Genomic DNA, 22,089 nt, shown 5'->3' with positions numbered 1-22,089 from the left:
CTATATGTTTATTATTTATTATTATTATTATTATTATTATTATTATTTATTATTATTATTTTTTATATCTGTGTGTTTTGAAGTCTTTATACCAGGGGTCTCAAACTGGCGGCCCTCCAGCTGTTGCAAAACTACAAGTCCCATCATGCATCATGTCGTGCTTGTAACTGTGAACCTTGCAATGCCTCATGGGACTTGTAGTTTTGCAACAGCTGAAGGGCCGCCAGTTTGAGACCCCTGCTTTATACAGTACTAATAAAGCCCATGATGGCTCGAATGGTTCCTCCATAATGACTACAGGACATGGGTATATTCAACGTTATTTCCTGGCACACATTTTACACTTTAGAGCATGGTAAACATTCAGTTGTGACAGTCTTGCAGGAGGTTAAAATCAATGACTTCTGAAAGCTTTCTATATTGTTTCTAAGCACTTACTCTAATTGCATGCATGAAGCCCATCTAATGCTCCCAAAGGAGTTTGCAGAATCATTAGCTTATCTACCTTTTGTATTTTTCACATTAATTTCCTATTCTCATTATAACCATGCAGCTGTTGCTGTGCCCCCTATAGGGCAATAAACTAATTGCTGTCTGAGCAGAAGCTAGCCTGCCACGCACTACCACCTATGCAGATTTGGAGGGCGTGTTGTAATTGGCGCCTTGCACACTATTTTTCTCAGGTTCCATGTTGCTAGCTTTGTGCGTGGGCTGAGATTTTTCTTTTCGCAAGTCTTGTGCTTTATGGCTGTCTTGCTAATGATTTATAGCTGGCCTTGGTCAGATCCTTTTGGCTTTCCATGTTGTACGGGAAGTGTGGGACATCCAGAGGTGTCAAAGTAATAATCACAGGTTTGTACTGACATCTATTGGCCAGACTGTGGAACTGAAAATCTTAAATGCTATATATTAGCAGTGAACACTTCTGGGTCTCCTGTCATGGAACTAGGAGTCCTATCATAGCCTGTCGGACTAATACCTAAACATGGATGTCCTGTGATCTGTGCAGGAATTTGTGGACAAGGAGAAAGCCATAGCGAAAGCCCTGGAGGAGCTACGTGCGAACTTCTACTGCGAGTTATGTGACAAGCAGTATCAGAAGCACCAGGAGTTTGACAACCACATCAATTCCTATGACCACGCACACAAACAGGTAAAGTGAAGGCAGAACTCTACTCAAAATGGGCTTTCCCTTTTGGGTAGATTGGGGCAAGGTATGATCTTTTGCTGGGTCTTTGCTTTTTGGAGAGATTGCTACCCCCCACCCAGCAGAGCTCTGATAGGGCAAAGCCCTCTATAGGGGAAGTCAATGTGCAGGCTGCGATTCCTGACCACCTTCAGAAACTGCTAACTTCCTGAGTGTCTTGCTGATGCTTTGTCTTAAATTCTTTGAGCCATTGACTCAAAACCAATTTCCTCAGCTTTATTTGTTGCATGCTTGTTTTGCATCAGTGGGTCAGTAAATGTTGAAGCCAGGCAGCTAGCGTTTTCTAAAGCAGTCCTGTGGAGGCAGCACCCCTCCCCCCCTCACATTCATATTACAGTAAATCTGTTGTGAAACAATCTGTTCCATGTTAATAAAATCTTCAAATATTTCTAATGGTAAATGTATGGATCATTTGCTTAGTCAGGTGCATATAGCTTACTTATGGGAGAGATCCTTAGGGCCCTTTCACACTTATGCGATTCCAAAGTCACGCGATTTTTGCCAAGATTTCGTCAGAAGAGTCATACGACTGGATCCAACTTTGGCCTGCGAACTGAAGTCCGACTTCAATGACAGGGGACCTGTCTTTTATCCCCGGTCCCCACTTCACACCAATTAAAAAAACAAAAAAATGGCATGGGTTCCCCCCTTACGTGCATACTGGGCACTTCGGACTCTTATCCGAGCACGCAGCCTGGCAGGGCAGGAAAGGGGGTGGGGACGAGCGAGCGACCCCCCCCCCCCTCCTGAACTGTACCAGGCCGCATGCCCTCAACATGGGGGTGGTGGGTGCTTTGGCACAGTGGGTGCCCTGCGCCCCCCACCCCAAAGCACCTTGTCCCCATTTTGATGAGGGTAAGGGCCTCCTCCCAACAACCCTGACCGTTTGTTGTCGGGGTCTGCGGCCAGGGGGCTTATCGGAATCTGTGAGCCCCTTTTTATAAGGGGGCTTCTAGATCCCACCCCCCTATCCTATGTAAATTAGTATGGGGTACATTGTACCCCTACCCATTCACCTGGAAAAAGTGTCAATTAAAAAAAAAACACACTACACAGCATTTTAAAGTAATTCATTAGCCAGCTCCGGGGGTCTCTTCCGCATTCTCCCCTCTCTGGCCTCTTCTCTGCTCGCTCCAGGTTCTTCTCCCGCTGTCCGGTGTCTTCTGCCGGGTTTCTTCTGCTCTTTTGCCCACTCTTCTCAGTCTTCTTTCCGATGTTGACTCGACGCTCACTCCCACTGTAATGCCGTGTGCGCAACAACTTATATTGGGGCGGAGTCACCGGGTGATGTCAGTGACCCCCACCCCTTATGACATTACCACCCCATCATGCCCCGGGTGGTGATGTCATAAGGGGACAGGGTCTCCGGATGACATCACCCAGTAACCCCGCCCCATGCTAATATAAGATGTTGCACACTGCATTACAGCGGGAGAGAGCGCTGAGTCAACATCGGAAGAGCAGAAGGAAGAAGACTACGGAGAAGACTGGGCAAGAGCTAGCAAAAGAACAGAAGGCACCGGATAGCGAGAGGGGAGAAGGCGGAAGAGACCCCAGAAGCTGCCTAATTACTTTAAAAACCTGTGTACTGTGTTTTTTTTATTGACACTTTTTTTCAGGTGAATGTGTAGGGGTACAATGTACCCCCATACTCATTCACATAGGATGGTGGAGGGGGGCACAGGGCCCCCATTGCCTCAAAGCACCCACCTCCATGTTGAGGGCATGCGTCCTGGTATGGTTCAGGAGGGGGGAGGGCGCTTTCTCTTCCCCATCCCCTTTCCTGACCTGCATGCTCTGATAAGGGTCTGGTATGGATTTTGGGGGAACCCCCATGCCGTTTTTTTCGGCGTGGGGGGTCCCCCTTTAAAATCCATACCAGTGCAAAAGGCCTGGTATGCTCTTTGAGGGGAAACCCATGCCGTTTTCTATTTTAATTGGTGTGGAGTTCCCTTTCGTGCCAAAGTCGGATTCGTTAATATGGGGATCGGACTTTTTTTTTTTTTTTTTTTTTTATCTGACTTCAGAAAAAAAAGTAGTGCAGGAACTAGTTTGAAGTCGGTATGACTTGGTTGTGCTAATATAAATGGTAGTCCTTGAAAAACAGAGAATTACTTGTCATACGAAATTACTTGTCAAGCAGTCCAAAATCGTGGGGCAAGTCGTATAAGTGTGAAAGGGGCCTTAACCAAAGCCCTATGGTATATTTGTATTTTCTGTATATTGGCCATTCTCAACCAGGGTTCCATGGGACACACACCACATTACCAAAAGTATTGGGACAACTGCCTTTACACGCACATGAACTTTAATGGTATCCCAGTCTTGGTCTGTAGAGTTCAATATTGAGTTGGCCCACCCTTTGAAACTATAAGGGCTTCAACTCTTCTGGGAAGGTTGTCCATAAGGTTTAGGAGTGTGTTTATGGCAGTGGGTCTCAAACTGGCGGCCATCCAGCTGTTGCGAAACTCCAGGTCTCATCATGCCCTGCCTGTGGGAGCCATGCTTGTAACTGTCAGCCTTGCAATGCCTCATGGGACTTATAGTTTTGTAACAGCTGGAGGGCCACCAGTTTGAGACCCCTGGTCTATGGGAATTCTTCCAGAAGTGCATTTGTGAGGTCAGAAACTGATGTTGGGTGAGAAGGCCTGACTCGCTTTCTAATTCATTCCAAAGGTGTTCTTTTGGGTTGAGGTCAGGACTTTGTGCAGGCCAGTCAAGTTGGGAGCATGAAATTGTCCAAAATGTCTTGGTATGCCGACTCCTTAAAGGAGTTGTAAAGGAAAAAAATGTTTTGCCTACAATTAATGTCTGCAAGGTAGACGGACCGAATAGTGTAACGATTCTGTTAAAAAAACGAGTAAATACCTATTAAATTCCTTCATCTATATCACCTCCGGAATTCTAGTTTCTGTTCTCTCATTCACTTCCTGGTTTGCGGTGCTCGTTCATGTAAGAACTACATTTCCCAGTATGCATTGCGGCACGCCCAGTAATTCACACCTCCTTGAAGTCTCTAACATGTAGAGAGCGTCCTGCCACACAGATGTAGTTCCCAGGAGGGGGTGAGCACATTACTGACCACCGCAGTAAAGCCTCCCGTCACGGTGGTGAGTAACAATCAGACAAGCAGGAAGTGAACGGAACAGAGAAGAAATAGAGCAACTTCTGAGCAAAACGAACAATGAGGAAGTGAAAAGAGGAATGTCTGCAGGTAAAGGATGCTTATTATGAAAAAAAAATTCCTTTTACAACCCCTTTAAGAGTTCCCTTCACTGGAACTAAGGGACAAGCCCAACCCCTGAAAACCACCCCACACCATAACCCCCCCCCCCCCCCTCCCTCTACCAAATAATTTGGACCAGTGGACAAAGCAAGGACCATAAAGACATGTATAAGCAAGTTTGGGGTGGAGGAACTTGACTGGTCTGCACAGAGTTCTGACCTTAACCCGATGGAACACCTTTGGGATGAATTAGAGCAGCTACTGCAAGCCAGGCCTTATTTGTGCCCGATTCCACAAATGCACTTCTGGAAGAATGGTCAAACATTCCCATAGACACACTCCTAAACCTTGTGGACAGCCTTTCCAGAAGAGTTGAAGCTGTTATAACTGCAAAGGATGGGCCAACTCAATATTGAACCCTAAAGACTAAGACTGGGATGCCATTCATGTGCGTGTTAAGGCAGACGTCCTAATACTTTTGGTAATGTATAAATTTACTCTACATCAGCCATTCTCTACCAGGGCTCCTACAGAGGTTGCCAGGGGTTTCTTGAGCTGTGGGTGTCTGACCTCCCATTTGACAGCCTTTAATTCAGTGTTCATATTTCACTATATACAGCATTTCCCACCCCACCAATTCAATTGTGACTTGCTGTTAATGTTTAACTTTTTTAGTTTAGTTATTTTTTTTTATTCTTACTATTTATTGGTCTTGCACAGAGACTATTGGGTATAATACTGTTTAGAAAAATTCCCACTGCATAGCGAGGACATTAAGTCCTAATTGGTGAAGTAATAATAAAGAAAATGGTGTAACCATTTATGGATAAAACTTCTGCATAGCATCTGTTTCTAGGCTTTTTAAAGTTCCTTGGATGGCTTTTGTCATAGTGCAGCATATTATTATGAAACCAATACAGTTAAATTACTCAACTGCTTCATATATTTGTTTCGCAATAAGCTTTAAGATTTTGCTCAGCATGAATAAATATCATGTACGGAGTGCTTTTTTTCCCCTCCATTTCTTCTTCCCCACTCAAAGTGAGCCTGTTATAGAAGTAGAGAGCAGCCATTGCTGTGTTTTTTTTTTTTTTTTTTTTTTTTTTAATTGGCTACTTTCTCTCTGTCATATAATTTTGGCTGCTTGTGAATCATGGCTGACTTTTTCCCATGGAGTCCTAAAGCAGCAGGACGACAACCATGAAATTGACATTAAAGAGAAGAAAAAAAAATGTCCGTTTATGAAGCAGTTAGTAAAATTTGCGCCACACTTAAAAACAAATCAGTTTGTGTAATGGTAAAATTAAGTTTAGCTAATTTGCAAAATTGGTAAAAAAAATGGGAACCTTGGATTGTGAAATGTGTGTTAATGGTTTTATGTAAGCTTTTAGGTATTCCAACAGCCATGCTTTACAAATACAAACCTTCAGTATACCCATCAGATTCAGCGCTCATTGGAAAAATCAGACCCACATGTCTGAAGGTCTGTAAACGCTTGTTACAGCTAGGGCTGAAACAACTAATCGATCGACAACTAATCGATTTATTTTTTCATAATCGATTAATCGGCCAGTAACATAATGGGGTTAAAAGAAAAAACGAAAAAGCAAATGGCTACTGTAAATTACTTTCACTGTCCCACAGTAAAAAAAATGAACCCCTTACAGTAGCGATTATTTGCTCTTTTTTTATTTTTATTTTTTTAACCCCATTATGTTACTAAACATCTCAGGCCGGGGTCGCACCTCTGTTTTTGGTGCTTTTTGCAGAAACACACTACAGTTCATTTAGATGTTTTCCTATGGGACACGTTCACATCCATGATTTTTTCAGCTCCTGCGTATTTGGAAAGGGCAGAGCCTTTTTTAACGCAAAACGGTGCCATTTTGTTTTTTTGGTTCAATGGAGAAGCTGCAGAAAAGCATGTAATGCGTTTTTGTGGCAATTTTTATTTATTTTTTTAATCTGCCCAACAACCAATTGGCCAAAAAAAAGTAAAAATGCAAATCGCAGCAAAATTAAAATTAAAAATCCTTCAGTAGATTTTGCAGGAACATGATACAGAGTTCAGAGCGAAAATAAAACCAACATCGGTTTATTTAAAGGATAAGTTAACCTTTTTAAAAGAAATAATGAATGCACATCTTTTTGCAGGTGTGTTTTTTTTTTTTTTTTTTTTTTTTTTTTTTTTTTTTGGGGAGCCTGTAAAGCATTGCACCTTTTGATCAGCAGATCATGGGTGTATTGCAGGGCTCTTGCAGACTTTGTAAGTAGTTTGGTGGCACATTGTGCCGCCAACACACTAACGAGAAGCATCAATGAACTAAGTGGTAGTTCATTGAGAACTACAAGCCGGCAGCTGCAAAGGCTGCAGGACTTTGTAGTTTTTCATACACAGATTATATTATATTATTTTATATTATATAGTGTAAAGTGGCCCGGGCAGAGCTCCACATGGTCACGTTCTCTGCAGATAATGACAGAACACCGGAGAAGATCGCCTGTCACATCAGGGAGCCGGGGAGGTTTGGGGGCCCCTTGATTGAGTGTAAGGCCGCTCTGACACCCAGGCGTCAGCGGTAAAGCACCAATATTTTTTTTTCTTTAGCAGCGGCCTCTAGCAGGGCGCTTTTAAATGCCCCCAGCGGCCGAAAAAGGGTTAAAAACACCCGAAAAGCGGCGATTTGCTAGAGATTCGGCCGCACTGCCCATTCATTTCAATGCGGAGGAGCAGTGTATACATCGCTCCTTGACCGCTCCAAAGATGCTGCTTGCAGGAGTTTTTTTTTTTTAAACGTCCTGCCAAGGCATCGCCTCAGTGTCAAAGCACTCGGTCTGATCTTCTTTGTGAAAGACTGTGCAGGGGGTGGGGGGCGTGTCGGGACATGTCTAGTTATTGGAGGAGAGCTGGCTGATTTTCCAGCACAGCTAGAGAACTGACCATGCTGTGTTCTGCTTGGTGTGGTCAGTTTTTAATAAGAAAGCAGAGGGACTAGCGGGTACACACAAGGGAAGCAATACAAGGAACAGACTTTTTCATACAGGTACATGGCACTAGGGTGACCACATTTCCAAACTACCATTCAGGGACACCCCCCTTCCCAAAAATCAGCTTGTGCTGTAACGAATCACAGCACAGTGATTGGAGAAATCATAAATCCCACCTCTTGTGTCCAATCACAAGTACTGTCTGTGAGTGAAGCGGTGATGTGGCGGCCTTTTTTGGGGGGCATTCGTTTGGCTTGGGGGTGGCTGTGTCGAGTTCATTCCGGGACACTGTATTGTCCTGGAATGAAGGTGCCCGGGACAGACCTGCAAAATGCGTGACTGTCCCGGGCAATCCGGAACACGTGGTCACCCTACATGGCGCATATCAAGAATATGATATGTTGAGTTATACTTATTTTCTAAACAAATTAAAAAAAACATTACAAACACCAGCTGCAGCATAGCATGCCTAATGCAGTTTGTTTGACTTCATCAGAGGCGCATCGTGTTGGTCGGCTGTTTTTTGTAATTGTTTTTACTAAACGTGAATCAGAGCAGTTCTTCCATCTTGGATGTGACCAAAGAGCTAGGACAAGGTAATAACGGCACAGAACAGTGACTGTTGCTGGTGATTCCCCAGAGAACCAATGATGGGGAGGCTGCAACACCAAGCATTTGTAGACTTTCAAAAATGAGGTTTGCAGTGAGTGCTGAACCTGATGGGTATATCTTTGTAATTGAAAGAGTTGCTGTTGCTGTTGCAATACTATTAGGGGCCATACATATGGAAAATTATATGAATTTTGTTATGCCTAGTGTAAATTTTCCCAATGCTCTCCTGCACCTGGGAAGCAGCATGTGTTATACACAGCCTGCTATAGAAGCGAATAGCTGTGTGCAGTCGCTCATAAACGCTGATGCTTCTTTGTATAAGTATTTGCCTGGGCATGCACATCCAGGCGTATTTCCTGAACATGGAAGTTTCCCTTGTTATGGGTAGGCTGTAGGCGGCATGTTCAGCTTCCCAGGCACGGGAAAGCCCTGGGAAATTTACACAAGGCATAAAAAAAGTCTGTCTTTGTGCATGAGTTATTGGTAAGCTTTGAGTGAGCATTGCTTCAGTGAACAAACAGGCTTACAGTAACTTTTTGGCACAGTAGTGATCTAAAAGTGCATGAATAATTCTGTCTTTTTTTTATTACTTTACCAAGAATAGTCGGGTTTAAAGCTTGACTTGAGGGAGCCTGTCAAACCTGGGCAATTTTACCAGAGCACATGATATAATGGTACACAAGCAGATAATGAAAAACTTGTGTCAAAATAAGATCTGGAGATATGTTCAGCTAACACAGGTTTTTGTCCACCTTGCAGAGGCTAAAGGAGCTGAAGCAGCGAGAGTTTGCCCGCAATGTTTCTTCGCGGTCACGGAAGGATGAGCGCAAACAGGAGAAGGCATTACGACGTCTGCTTGAGCTGGCTGAGCAGAGGAAACAAGCCGAAGGGTAAAATCTTTAAAACCAAAGGATTGGTAATTTTTTGGGGTTGCTCAGCAATATGCTCTGTGCATGTTAAATGCCAGTTTTTTTTTTTTTAATATTGTAATATTAAAGGCTCAGTTTTTAACCAACAACCCTTGCCTGCTCTGTGAAATGATTTTGCACAGCCCCGATTCGCTTTTGGGTCCTTCCCCTTGACCAGTGCCCCCACTAGTGGCGCAGTGGGGCTTTCCCATTCCTGAGCCCTGCTTTATGCCTCCATAAGGCACACAGAGCTGCAGCTCGGCCCCACTCCCCACTTTCTCCTCATTGGCTCACTTGTGGTATCTTAGCCAATGAGGAGAGAGAGACCCGGGACATCAAAGGCTCCTGTGCACATCACTGGATTGATAGGGGCTCAGATGAGTATTGGGGGGAACTGTGGGGGGGAGCAGCACATTTTATTTTTATTTATTTTTTTCCTTTTTGAGCATAGAATGCATGAAGTTAAAAATTCTTCAGCCTTTGCAACTACTAAAAGAATGCTATGCTGAACTTTAGACTTTAGATTTTGATCTGTGCACCAGTGTTTTTAAAGCGGAGGTCCACCTAAAAAAAAAAATTTATATTAAAAGCCAGCAGCTGCTGACTTTTAATAAACGGACACTTGCCTGTCCAGGGTGCCCGCGATGTCGTAAGCCGAGCAATCACTCGTCTCTTGGCTGCCCCACCGGCATCCTCGGTGAGGTAATCAGGAAGTGAAGCGTTGCGGCTTCACTGCCCGGTTCCCTACTGCGCATGCGCGAGTCACATCCTCACTGGTCCCAGCTGTCTCCTGAGACAAGTGTGTTTCCCAGAAGGCAGCGGGCGGGTAGGGGCTTGACTCTGTGGGAGTCTATTCCCGCAAGTGGGTGCAAAATACCTATTATACAGGTATCTGCACCCCCTGGAAGGTGCCAAATGTAACACCAGCGGGGGGAGGGTTCCAAAAAACGGAGGTTCACTTTTTGTGCGGACCTCCACTTTAAGTGCTGTGCAAATGCCATCAACCTGAAAGGATTAACAGTGGTAACTGAGCAACCCAGGTGACTGCTTTTTCACCTATGGTTGCCTGGTTAGGTCTTCATAGTATGTGTTCCATAAAAAATAAATTTTAACCTTTGGGCTTTTGTATTCAAACTGGCAATCAGATCAGTTTTTTACGACTTTTGGATTTCACTTGTATATTTTATATATTATATTTTTGTTTTCATTTTAGTACAAGTTTGACGTAAAAGTGTTTTGTAGGTCAAGCATATTTAATCTTATTTGTAATACTCTTGCCAGTTTTAAGTTTCTATGAATTGATAATTTTATTTATTTTTTCCTAGTAGTGCTCCAGGAATTGGCCCTAGGTTTAAAGCCATCACAGTTGCAGCAGATGAAGAAGGTACAGAAGATGAAGATATGCCAAGTTCAGCTGACCAAGATAGGCAAGATAGCCCAAAACACATTGAGGAAGAAAAAATACTCGAGACAATCTCTGCCCCAACTCCACCAACAGCTACAACAGGAGTTACTTTTGGTTTTAAAAGTCCAGCTAGTGCCTCGCTACTTCAGAAGGTGGGCTTCTCTTTCTCCTTTGCCAAGAAAACTCCATTAAAGCTGGAGTCAGCAGCTGTCTTCAAGGACCATGGTGAGGAAGTGGGAATAACTGAGGAAGAGAAGGAAGAAGACAAAGCCTGTCCTGAAATTATAAGCATGGTTCAAAGTCCGGTGGAAGCAGAGTGCAGCAAAGAGAGTGAAATCAAAGTGGAGGAAGAGGAAGGTCAGGGAGAGGATGATGGCTGCTCTCTTGCTAGCACCTTATCCAAACTTAACAAGATGAAACAGGAGGAAAGATGTGCTCAAGCAGGGGAGCCAGAGTATTATCACTACATGCCACCTGCTCATTGCAAGGTGAAGCCCAACTTTCAGTTTCTACTTTTCATGAGGTCTACAGAGCAAACACAGACTGAGTGCGAACTTTCAAAAGAGAAGAAACAGGCTGCTTCGAGCAAGGCCAAGCCTTCAAAACAGACGGAAAGTAAAGGGGAGAAGAGCATAGCTGGTGATGGTAAGGCGACTCAGGCAGCAGAAAGCATTGCTTCTCCAAGTTTACCTAAGGCAGAGAAGAAAGAGGCTGATGAAGGCAAAGAAAAGCCCAACACCAATTTAAATGAAGACCCTCCTAAGAAATCCCCAATGCCTACAAAAGAACAGCCAGAGCATCCAAAACACCCAACTGGTCCTTTTTTTCCAGTTTTAAGCAAAGATGAGAGCACAACCCTGCAGTGGCCCACTGAGCTCCTCATATTCACCCAAGCAGAGCCTTCAATCTCCTACAGCTGTAACCCTTTATATTTTGACTTCAAGCTTTCCCGGAACAAAGATGGCAAAGGAAAGCTGGCTGGCAAGACGAAAGACAGCCCAGGCACTAGCAAAGATAGCCTACCACCCGCTGAAGCAAATAAAGACCACGTCGCAGTAAAGAAGGAAGGCATCGCTGTGGCACTTGCATGTGGTACTCAGTCAAAAGCTTCCTCAACACCTCTCGGTGATCTAAAACCTGAATCCATTGAGGAAGAGAACAAAGAATCAACAGGGAAGTCTCATAAGCATAAAAAGAAAAAAAAGCACAAGAAAAGCAACAAACGCAAGCGGAAACACACTGAAGGAGATGAGGGGTCAGAGCAGAAAACGAAGAAGAGAAAGAAACATAAGCACAAGAAGTCAAAGGGTTCCTCAAAAACAGTGTTAAAGGTAGAGTCTGAGCCTAGTCCATCTCCTGCCTTGAAAAGCCACACTAAAGAGTTAGGCATGCAAAAGTCTGTAAATAAAGAGGACAGTACTGGGAATGTCACTACAAAACAGGACCTTCCTGCTTCCTCCAAAGAGCCTGAAAGCAAAAAGTCTAAAACTGAACTTAAACCATCACTCCCACCTCCTGCTACTGTCCCATCATCTTCATCTCACCGAAATACACCCAGCAAGGCAAGAAGCCGACACAGTAGTGGTGAAGATGACAGTGAAGATGATGCAGGAAGGAAAAAATCCACCTCTAGATATAGTGATGAGTATGATTCTACTAGTGACCGCTCCAGAAGTCGATCAAGGTCTGGAAAGAGACGCCGGTCCTCCTCATCCAGTTCAGGTGGCTCCACAGATAGAAGTCGATACAGTCACAATCGAAGTTATTCAGACAGTGACTACAGTGATTACAGCAGTGGGTCGAGGCGGCGATCCAAAAGGCGGTCACCAGGTTCAGACTCCGATTCTGTGGCTTCTAAGAGACATTCCACTAGGCATAAATACTCCTCTTCTGACTATAGTCACAGTCGTTCTAGAAGTAGAAGCCGATCAAGAGGAAGTAGGAGCCGAGGCAGAGGGAGGTCTAGCAGTCGTAGCCGAAGTCGGAGTAAGAGGAGAAGTCGCAGCATTACAGGTCACAGTTGGAAGCGTAGTCGCAGTTATAGTAGAGAACGGAGTACAAGCACTCGCAGTCATTCTGGGAAAGGATCACGTGGGCGAGACAGTGTAGATAGCCGTCGAGGTGGTAGGCGGGATTTTAATCGTTCGAAGATATACCGTTCTCAGTCTCCACATTTTACTCGCTCTGGAAGCCGGAGAGAGGAGAGTCGATCAGAACCAAAAGGAATGAGCAGCTCCAACCAGCCACATAAGAGCACAGAAAAGGACTATATCCGATGTTCTCTAACAGCTAAACAGCTGCTTGAGAAAATTCAGTCACGGCGTTTGGAAAAGGCAGCAGAGGTTGGAACTTCAAAGCCAGGAGCTAAAGTAAAGGATCCACCTCAGGGATATTTTGGCCCCAAGTTACCACCTGTTCTTGGCAATAAAACTTCGCAACTGCCTATGATAGGCAAATTGCCAGCAGGATCTAAAGTCACGGGCCTGCTGAAAGTGGAGAACGATTTGGGTGGGGTCTCTGTTACTGCAGATGGGGAGAAGGACAAAGACACTAAGCTTTCTTCACAGGTGGACAATACTCCACCACCGGACAATACTCCACCGCCGGAGCCACCTGCACCAACTGCAGAACATCTGCCAGCAGAGGGCACTGTCTTTCAGCCGCCTCCTCCAGAAATTGCAGAAGGTGCTGTACCACAACCTTTAGGCAATGGTAGTCTTCCTTTTCCACCTATTCATGGAATGATGATGCCGCCACCACCTGAGGGTGAATTTTTCCCCCCATCAGCATACCCACCTATTGCAATGGATTCAAATGCCCCCCGTCTAGAAGAGGAAGAGGAGGGGGTGGAGGAAGAAGAGGATGACGAGGGCTCTCTGGCACCTCTGGAGAGCCAGCCTATCACTTTCACGCCTGAAGAAATGGAGAAGTACAGTAAGCTACAGCAAGCGGCCCAGCAGCATATACAGCAACAGTTTATGGCCAAGCAGGTTAAAAGTTTCCCAGGAGGGGCAATTCCACAAGCCCTACAGCCTGCAGCACCTTCCCTTCAGCCTATTCACATTCAGCAAGCACAGCCTCCAGTGTCTGCTGCCTCCATAACCACTATGCAGCATGCCATCCTTCAGCATGCAGCAGCTGCTGCAGCCATGGGCATCCCATCCCACCCACAGTCTTTGTCCCAAATCCACCACATCCCTCAGCCTCATCTATCACCTTTCTCACTCTCCCATCTCACCCATTCTCTAATCCCAGCCCACCCACATGCTTTCCTAGCTAGTCACCCCATACACATAATCCCAGCTTCTGCCCTCCATCATGCTGGACCTCACATACTTCACCATGTACCCCATGCCCTCTACCCGACTCTGTTTGCTCCTCGGCAAGCCTCGGCAGCTACAGCTTTGCATCTGCACCCTCTGCTTCACCCCATCTTCTCAGGCCAGGACCTGCAACACCCTCCTAGTCATGGGACATGAGACCACCTTCATGAACTTGACAACTGCACCAGATTTTGGCACTAAAGAGGGGCATTAAAGCTGCAAAGGGCAATTAATGCAGTACAAAGACGTTGTGTCCTATTGGAGGGGTGAGGACACTTTGGCCTACACTGCGAAGTCTGTTCCTTGTTTGTAGGTTCCCATATCTTCCATTTTAATTCAACTTTAAGGAAGGGGGGATTATTCACTAATGTATACCTTCTAAAGTCACAATGTTTTTTTTTTTTTGTTTTGCTTTTTCATTTTCAGTGTAGTTACCAGGAGTCTGTCGGCACCATCGCCTAGAATTTGAAATCCTAAAAATGAATGTCTCCAGTAGTGGGATCTTCATTTGTAGTCTTGATCACTCATGAAGCTAGGGCAGTGACACAGCCGGCAAAGGCTTTGAGATTATAAGTTCGCCCTCATCAGGTGTGGGTGCTTACCTTTTGGGAAGGTAAAACCGTTCTATATATGTTTTGTTGTGTATTTAACTTTTGGCAGGAACTGCCTTCTAAGTACAAAACTGGTCACTTGACCTGGGTTATAGCATTAATCCAGAAAAGGGGGGGGGGGCATTCTACATGAAGGTGGGTCTTCTCCTGACACTTCCAAAGTGATTATTTTCTGTATAGACTAGGCCACTGGCAGAAATGGACAGTTGCTTCTCTGCAATGATGTCAACCCAAATCATGATGTTGAGGATGCAGCGATGGAACAAGTCTGAAAAGAAGATTTAAAAAGGCATCTGCACTCTGTATCATATTTTCTTCTTGCTGTAGTGTATATTAAACCGAAAGGGCAAAAAGTATAGTTTTTAACTAGTTTGCAAAAAAAAAAAACTTTCTGCTGCTGTGGCATGTATATTTTATCAGATTTTTTTTTTTTTGACGTTTTATGTATGATACAACTGTACAAAAAGTAATAAAAGAGAACCTTAAGGTTTGAAGAAAAATCCATGTAATATTATACGAAGGTTTAATAAAAGAACAAAAGATTTGTGTTAAATTCCTTCCTTATTTTGCATTGATACAAAAATTTGTGCTCGGAAAATGACATGCAAGTGTTGAAGCCAGGGTGCCAGCCAGGTAAGTACCATTTTTAGAAGGTACGATCTGATTTGTCTTATGACGGGTTTATGGTTTCCTTTTTATTTCGAACAAGGCTGATCTAGTGGCAGACCAGTAATAATTTAGAATACAGTAGTCAAAAGCATCTACTTCCTGGACTGATCGTCTGACCTAGATGACTCATGGATCGGCTTGCCCCTGCATCCTCTCATCTAGTGACTGCAAACAGTCCATAACATACTGACAGCTTAATCCACTTCCACACGGGGTGGGCTCTGATCCGCATGTTTGGCATGGAATCTGTCTGCTAATCCCTGCTGAGAAGGCAGATTGTTGGTCTGTGTCTGCTCTGCATATGCACAGCAGACACCAACACAGCCCGTTCTCTAAGGGCGGTCATTTGTAAATGGATCGCCTGTCTGTTTACACCTGACTGATGGAGAGCGGATTCCCATCTGTCTTTAGCAGATAGAATCAGGTGTCAACGGACACGTTTGTTGACACCCGCCGCTCCATAGAGGAGACTAGAGGGTCCGATCGGGTCCTCGTGAAAAACTGATGGGTGGACCCAATCGGCCTGCTAGTGTGAAGTGGGCCTTAGGAAAGATTACTGGACTGGAGCTGCAATGTGAAGCATACTGTAGAAAATGTTTGATCTTTGACCTTTTCGCTATTTACTCCTTTTTTTTTACATGCAGTGAGAGTTGAAGATGACTGATCTGGCAGCTCAGATTTCAAGTTTATAGTGATTTGGCATGCAAACTTTGTCCCACTGTTATGGTTTTACTTGAGGTATCTGCCTCCCTTGGCCTAAACTCAAATATTTGTGATAAAATGCTTGCATTACATTGTCTTTCATGTTTATGGCTAAAGGTGGCTCAAAGGTCTTCAGCTGATTGGGTTGTGTCTGCACTTTGGATATGCTCAGGTGTCAGTCTGTTGTAGCATTTGGGAGCAGGAAACAACCAACTGCACGTAACGGAGATGGGTTCTTTTTAAAAGGATGAGCAGTAGAATGAGTAAAAATGTGCAAACCAGCAATGTTTTGCTCACTGGTCAAATGGGGCATTATCAAAGCTGAACTTTGACAGAGTTGAATGCCCTATTTCTTCTCCATCGAAGGACACAGTCTTAAATCTTCAAGTTACAACTGCTGTCCACAGGAGGATTTGATATTGGCAATCAGACAAACCCCCCCCTACTACTATAATGCCACATGGTGTATTTTTTTTTGCTAGTGTCCTAGAATTATTAGATGTCCTTTTTTCAGCACTCTTGTTTCTTGCTAGCACTTCTTACTCGAACCGCACACACCCCCCCCCCCTTAGTCAAGACTCTTCTCTACATCACTGCTGGAGCTTTGTCTATTTGAATGCAGCTATCTAGCACAGTTGTCGGCTTGGATTTTGTAGGTTCACGTCGGTACCCTGCTGGATTGGATGTTGCAGAAATAGCCTGGAAGTGACATTTGGGCACAGGGTTCCACATGAGGCACTTTCCAGACTCCACTCTAGTAAAAGTTGGCTGCGGAGTGTTTCCCAAGTCTGGAGCTGCTGACGTGTCGGAGCGTGCCCTTTCTCAGGGGACTCCTTTAGTGTGTTGGGTTGAACAGTGGGAGCTGCCGTAATTGGGTAGGTAGGGAGGCTTTATTCCATGCTTGCGCTGCCGTAATCCGGTTGGTACAGTATTGTGTGCACAGCATCTCCCTGCTGTATCTGCTACTTCCACGTGCCATATGAACGTCAATCTGCCCGCCTCCAGTCACCTCTGTCCATCCTCTGCTTCTACCTGTCTGTTTTATGAATGCGTAAGGCATTGCGCCTATATATTGCGCTATCACACATGGTAACAGCATGTCTGATTCTGACAGCTTTGGAGCTGCTTTCTGCCTGGCGGTTGTGATGATTGCAGTGTGGAGTCATGTTGCACCTCTGGTCTTGGAATTTACACCTTCCTCAATTTTCTTTAGCCCCATTGCATAGTTGGTGAGGTTGGGAAAAAAAGACAAGTCCAGCGTGTGTGTGTGTGTTTTGCTTTTATGTCAATATTTGTTTGTATATCCCCCTGTATGTTGTGGTCGTTTAGTTGCCTATCTAATAGTTGTGTTTTTTCTTTTTTTTTTTTTTTTTTTTTTTTTTTTTTAATATTATCTATGCTCCTTACTGAAACCACTGCCTGTGGAAGAGAATTCCACATCCTTACTGTTTTTGCAGTAAAGAACACCACGCAGTTTAAGGTTAGCCTGCTTTTCTTCTAATTTTAGTAAATGTAGTTGCCCACCCCATTAATTTGTTAAGATCTTCTTGCAAGGTTTCCACATCCTGCAAATAAGTTATTGCCCTGTTTAGCTTGGTATTGTCAGCAAATACTGAGATTGAGCCGTTTTATCCCATCCTTAAAGTGGAGGTTCACCCGGAAATTGCAATTTTTAACCCTGGATTGATGCTCATTTTGTCTAGGGGAATCGGCTAGTTTTTTTTAAAATCGAAGCTGTACTTACCTTTTTAGAGAGCGATCTTCTCCGCCGCTTCCAGATATGGGCTGCGGGACTGGGTGTTCCTTTTTGATTGACAGTCTTCCGAAAGGCTTCCGACGGTCGCATTCATCGCGTCACAGTTTTCCGAAAGTAGCCGAACGTCGGTGCGCAGGCGCTGTATAGAGCCGAACCCTTCTTTCGGCTACTCGTGACGCGATGGATGCGACCGTCGGAAGCCTTTCGCAAGACTGTCAATCAAAATAGGAATGCCCAAACGCATACCCGGAAGCGGCGGAGAAGATCGCTCTCTAAAGCGGTAAGTAAAGGTTTGATTTTAAAAAAAAATTGCAGATTCCCCCTAGACAAAATGAGCATCAATCTAAGGTTACATTTTTTTTTTTTTTTTACGGTGAACTCCCGCTTTAAGATCGTTTTATGAATAAATTAAATGGGATTGGTCATAGGACAGAACCCTGGGGTCCCACTTTCCACACTGGACCATTCTGAGTACTCCCCATTTATCACCACCCTCTGAAATGTCTGTGGGTCTTCCTTTATCTAGATAGCAGCTCACCTCCTCATAGAAGGTTAATGGATTGGTTTGACAAGAATGATTCTTCATGAATCCATTCTCAATACTGCCAATACAGTTTTCATTACTAAAATCTTGTGTATATAATTCCTTATCCCCTCCAAGAGCTTGCATACGATTGACGTTGGGCTAACTGGTCTGAAGTTCCCAGGGATATATCAAGTAACTTTTTTTAAAGATTTGGTGCTACATTGGCTTTTCTCAAATCAGCTGGTACCATACCAGTCAGACTGTATGACAATGGTCTGGCAATCACTTTGACTGAGTTCCTTAAGGACCCTTGGGTGCAAGCCATCTGGTCCCGATGACTTATTAATGTTAAGTTTTTCAAGTCTATTCCATCCTCTGTTAGCCATATGGGTGCTTCCTGTGACATGTCGTGAGGATAAACATTGCCGTTTTGATGACTGAAGCCCCCCCCCCCCCCATTTCCATGGTGAATAAATTCAAAACCTTCTCTATCCTTTGTAACCAGATTCCCTTCATGACATATTTTTATGTTGCCAATATGGTCTGTCCTCCCTCTTTTACCATTTATAGTTTTTTTTTTTTTTAACCCTCTACTCCGCTATGTATTATTTGCATTTTCACGTTGGGTTAAGCCACCCAGAACTTTTATTAGCTCTTTTGAATTTTCTTTCTTTTTGGGGATGCACTGGCTAAATACCCTTATTTACTATGCTCTTAAAGCATATCCATGTTTCCTCTGTGTTCATTGTTCCTAGAATTTTATCCTATTTAATATCTTTTAGCAAGGAGCGTAGTTTATTGAAGTTTGCTCTTTTGAAATTCAGTGTCCTTGTATTCCCCTTATGTTTACTTTTTGTGTGATTTTTTTTTTTTTAACAAACAAATTGACCTGTGCTTGCTGTTTCCTAAATTGTCCTGTATTTCCACATCTGTGATCAGGTTTGTATTGTTGGTAATCCGAGTAACTCTTTGTTTCTTGTGGTCCATTTTCCGTCTGACCCATGAACATTGTCCTAGAGGATGTTTAGGAAATGGCGAGCTTTAGACTAATGCGTGTGTTCCTGCCACTGTCTGTATCTGGATAGTTTAAAATCCAGTCACAGAGCCAAAATACATGGCCCCGGAAGGAAGAGGGGTGAAGATGGATGCAGCCACCAGCGGGGACATCACAGGGTTTAGTTTGCAGGTAAGTGGCACATAATGGGCTAGTATGTGATTCATACAAGCCCATTATCCTTTTACTTTGCAGGGAATAAAAGAGGAAGTAAATCCTATCAGGGTTTACTTACTCTTTAAAGCAGAGTTGGGTTATAAAAAAAAAAAATCCCAAGCTTTGAACATCTCACGTAGCACTCGTCAATCCATCATTCGAAAATGGAAAGAGTATGGTGCAACTGCAAACCTACCAAGACTTGGCAGTCCATCTAAACTGACAGGCCGGACAAGGAGAGCATTCATCAGGGAAGCAGCCAAAAGGGCCCATGGTAACTCTGGAGGAGCTGCAGTGATAAGTGGGATACTCTGGTCTTTATGGAAGAGTGGCAAGAAGAAAGCCATTGTTGGGAAAAAAATTGTGAGAAGCCAACACCGCAAAGGTGGAAGAAGGTGCTCTGGTCAGATGAAACCAAAATTTAACTTTTTGGCCTAAAAGCAAAACACTGTGTGGTGGAAAACTAACACTGCACATCACCCTGAACACTCCATCCCCACTGTGAAACATGGTGGTGGCAGCATCATGTTGTGGGGATGCTTTTCTTCAGCAGGGACAAGGAAGCTGGTCAGAGTTGATGGGAAGATGGATGGAGCCAAATACAGGGCAAGCTTAGAAGAAAATCTGTTAGAGTCTGCAAAAGACTTGAGACTGGGGCGGAGGTTCACCTTCCAGCAGGACAACGACCCTAAACATACAGCCAGAGCTACAATAGAATGGTTTATATCAATGCATATTCATGTGTTTAGTATGGCCCAGTCACAGTCCAGACCTAAATCCAATTAAGGAATTTGTGGCAAGACTTAAACTGTTGTTCAGACGCTCTCCATCCAATCTGACACAACTTGAGCCATTTTGTAAAGAATGGGCAAAAATGTCCCTCTCTAGATGTGTAAAGCTGGTAGAGATGTTCCCAAAAAGACTTGCAGCTGTAATTGCAGTGAAAGGAGGTTCTACAAAGTATTGGGGGCTGAATACAAATGTACGCCACACTTTTCAGATATTTATATGTAAAAATATATTGAAAACCATTTATAATTTTCCTTCCACTTCACAATTATGTGTCACTTTGTGTTTGGTCTATCACACAAAATCCCAACAAAATACATTTCCGTTTCATTGTAACATGAAAAAATTTGGAAAAATTTCAAGGGGTGTAAATACTTTTTCAAGGCACTTTTATACAGCGGCTAAAATTAGTATTGAACATGTCACCATATTTCTAGGTAAATATATTTCCAAAGGTGCTATTGACACTTTCACCACACGTTGGTAACAGCCCATGCAATTATTGTTATTTAGGTACTTCTATAGCGCTGTCAATTTACGCAGCGCTTTACATATATAATGTACATTCACATTAGTCCCTACCCTCAAGGAGCTTACAATCTAAGGTCCCTAACTCGCATTCATATACATATCGGGGCCAATTTATGCAGAAGCCAATTAACCTACCAGCATGTCTTTGGAGTGTGGGAGGAAACTGGAGTACCCGGAGGAAACCCACGCAGGCACAGGTAGAACATGCAAACTCCAAGCAGGTGGTGTCGTGGTCGGGATTCGAACCAGGAACCCGTTTTACTGCTAGGCGAGAGTGCTACTCACTACACCACTCTGCTGCCCATACATATAACAAAACCAGTACAAACAAGTTAAAGTGGTTGTAAACCCCCTTTTTTCACTTTTGCCTACAGGTAAGCCTATAATAAGGCTTACCTGTAGGTATAAAGAATATCTCCTAAACATGTACAGTTTAGGAGATATTCCCCCTGCAAAGCGCCGCTGATTGCAGCGGCGCATGAGCAGGGGGGATCCTTGGCTGAAGGGCCGACCAATGCCGGAAAGGAAATCTCCCGCGCGCATGCGTGGGAGTGACGTCATCGCCGCTCCAGCCAATCACAGCGCTGGAGCGGCGATACCTGGAAGACACGCTCGGCGTGGACCAGGTAAGTTCCCTACCTCGTTCCGAGGTAAGTATTTCCATAATGAGCTAATATGAGGTGCATACTAGCTCATTATGGCTTTTTCCTTGCAGGTGTAAAAAAAAATGTATGCGGGTTTACAACCGATTTAAGTAATTTAAGTTCTGTGTAATAAAATGGAATGACACAGGGAAGAAGTATTGAACACGCTAACTGAGATTTATTTAATACTTGGTACAAAATCCTTTGTTGGTAAGGACAGTTTCAAGATGCCTCCTCTATGGAGAAATTTGTGGCATGCGTTGCTCAGGTGTGATTTTTACCCCATTCTTCCACACAGTCTGCAAATCTTGAAGGTTCTGTGGGACTCTTCTATGAACTCTGATCTTTAATTCTTTTCATAGATTTTCTGTTGGATACAAGTCAGGCCCCGTACACACGACAGAGTTTCTCGGCAGAATTCACCGAGAAACTCGGTCAAAACCCGGATTCTGCCGAGAAACTCTGTCGTCTGTACAGTTTTGGCTCGATGGAGCCGCCGAGGAGCTCGACGAGAAAATAGAGAACATGTTCTCTATTTTCTCGTTGTTCTATGGGAGAAGGCGGCCCGCCGAGCTCCTCGGCGGCTTCATCCCAGAACTCGACGAGGAACTCGACGTGCTTGGCACGTCGAGTTTCTCTGTCGTGTGTACAAGGCCTCAGGTGTTTGGACCATTCTAGCAGCTTTATTTTCTTTGAAACAAATGAGTTTCCTTGGCTTTGTGTTTGGGCTTATTGTCTTGCTGAAATGTCCTCCCTCGTTTCATCATCATCCTGGTAGATGGCAGCAGATTTTTATCAAGAAGGTCTTGGTACATTTTTCCATTCATCCTTCTTTCAATAACATGAAGTTTGCCAGTACCGTATGCTGAAAAACAGACCCAAACCATGATGTTGCCACCTCCAAACTTTAATGTTGGTATCATTTGTTTGTTTTTTTTGGGGTGATGTGTAGTGCCATTTGACCTCAAAACGTGTGTATTAT

At 44.1% G+C, this 22,089-nt stretch overlaps 1 protein-coding gene across 4 annotated transcripts in view; it reads left to right on the top strand.

Annotated features, from left to right (window-relative positions):
• GPATCH8 (G-patch domain containing 8) overlaps nucleotides 1–14,833 on the top strand; it is a 91,329-nt gene extending 76,496 nt beyond the window's left edge. For 2 of the 4 annotated variants that reach the window (XM_040331515.1, XM_040331518.1), the window contains 3 exons: nucleotides 1,010–1,153; nucleotides 8,793–8,923; nucleotides 10,267–14,833. In XM_040331515.1, coding sequence (XP_040187449.1) covers nucleotides 1,010–1,153; nucleotides 8,793–8,923; nucleotides 10,267–13,825 — 3,834 coding nt within the window. In that variant the 3' untranslated portion in view covers nucleotides 13,826–14,833. The remainder of the gene's footprint in view (nucleotides 1–1,009; nucleotides 1,154–8,792; nucleotides 8,924–10,266) is intronic. The other 2 variants (XM_040331516.1, XM_040331517.1) reach the window with 2 other exon arrangements.
• Nucleotides 14,834–22,089: the final 7,256 nt, after the last annotated feature.

Source organism: Rana temporaria, chromosome 12 (genome assembly GCF_905171775.1).
Source record: "Rana temporaria chromosome 12, aRanTem1.1, whole genome shotgun sequence".
Taxonomy (NCBI): domain Eukaryota; kingdom Metazoa; phylum Chordata; class Amphibia; order Anura; family Ranidae; genus Rana; species Rana temporaria.
Note: the sequence above shows the minus strand (reverse complement) of the source record. Positions and strands in the feature narration are given on the sequence as shown.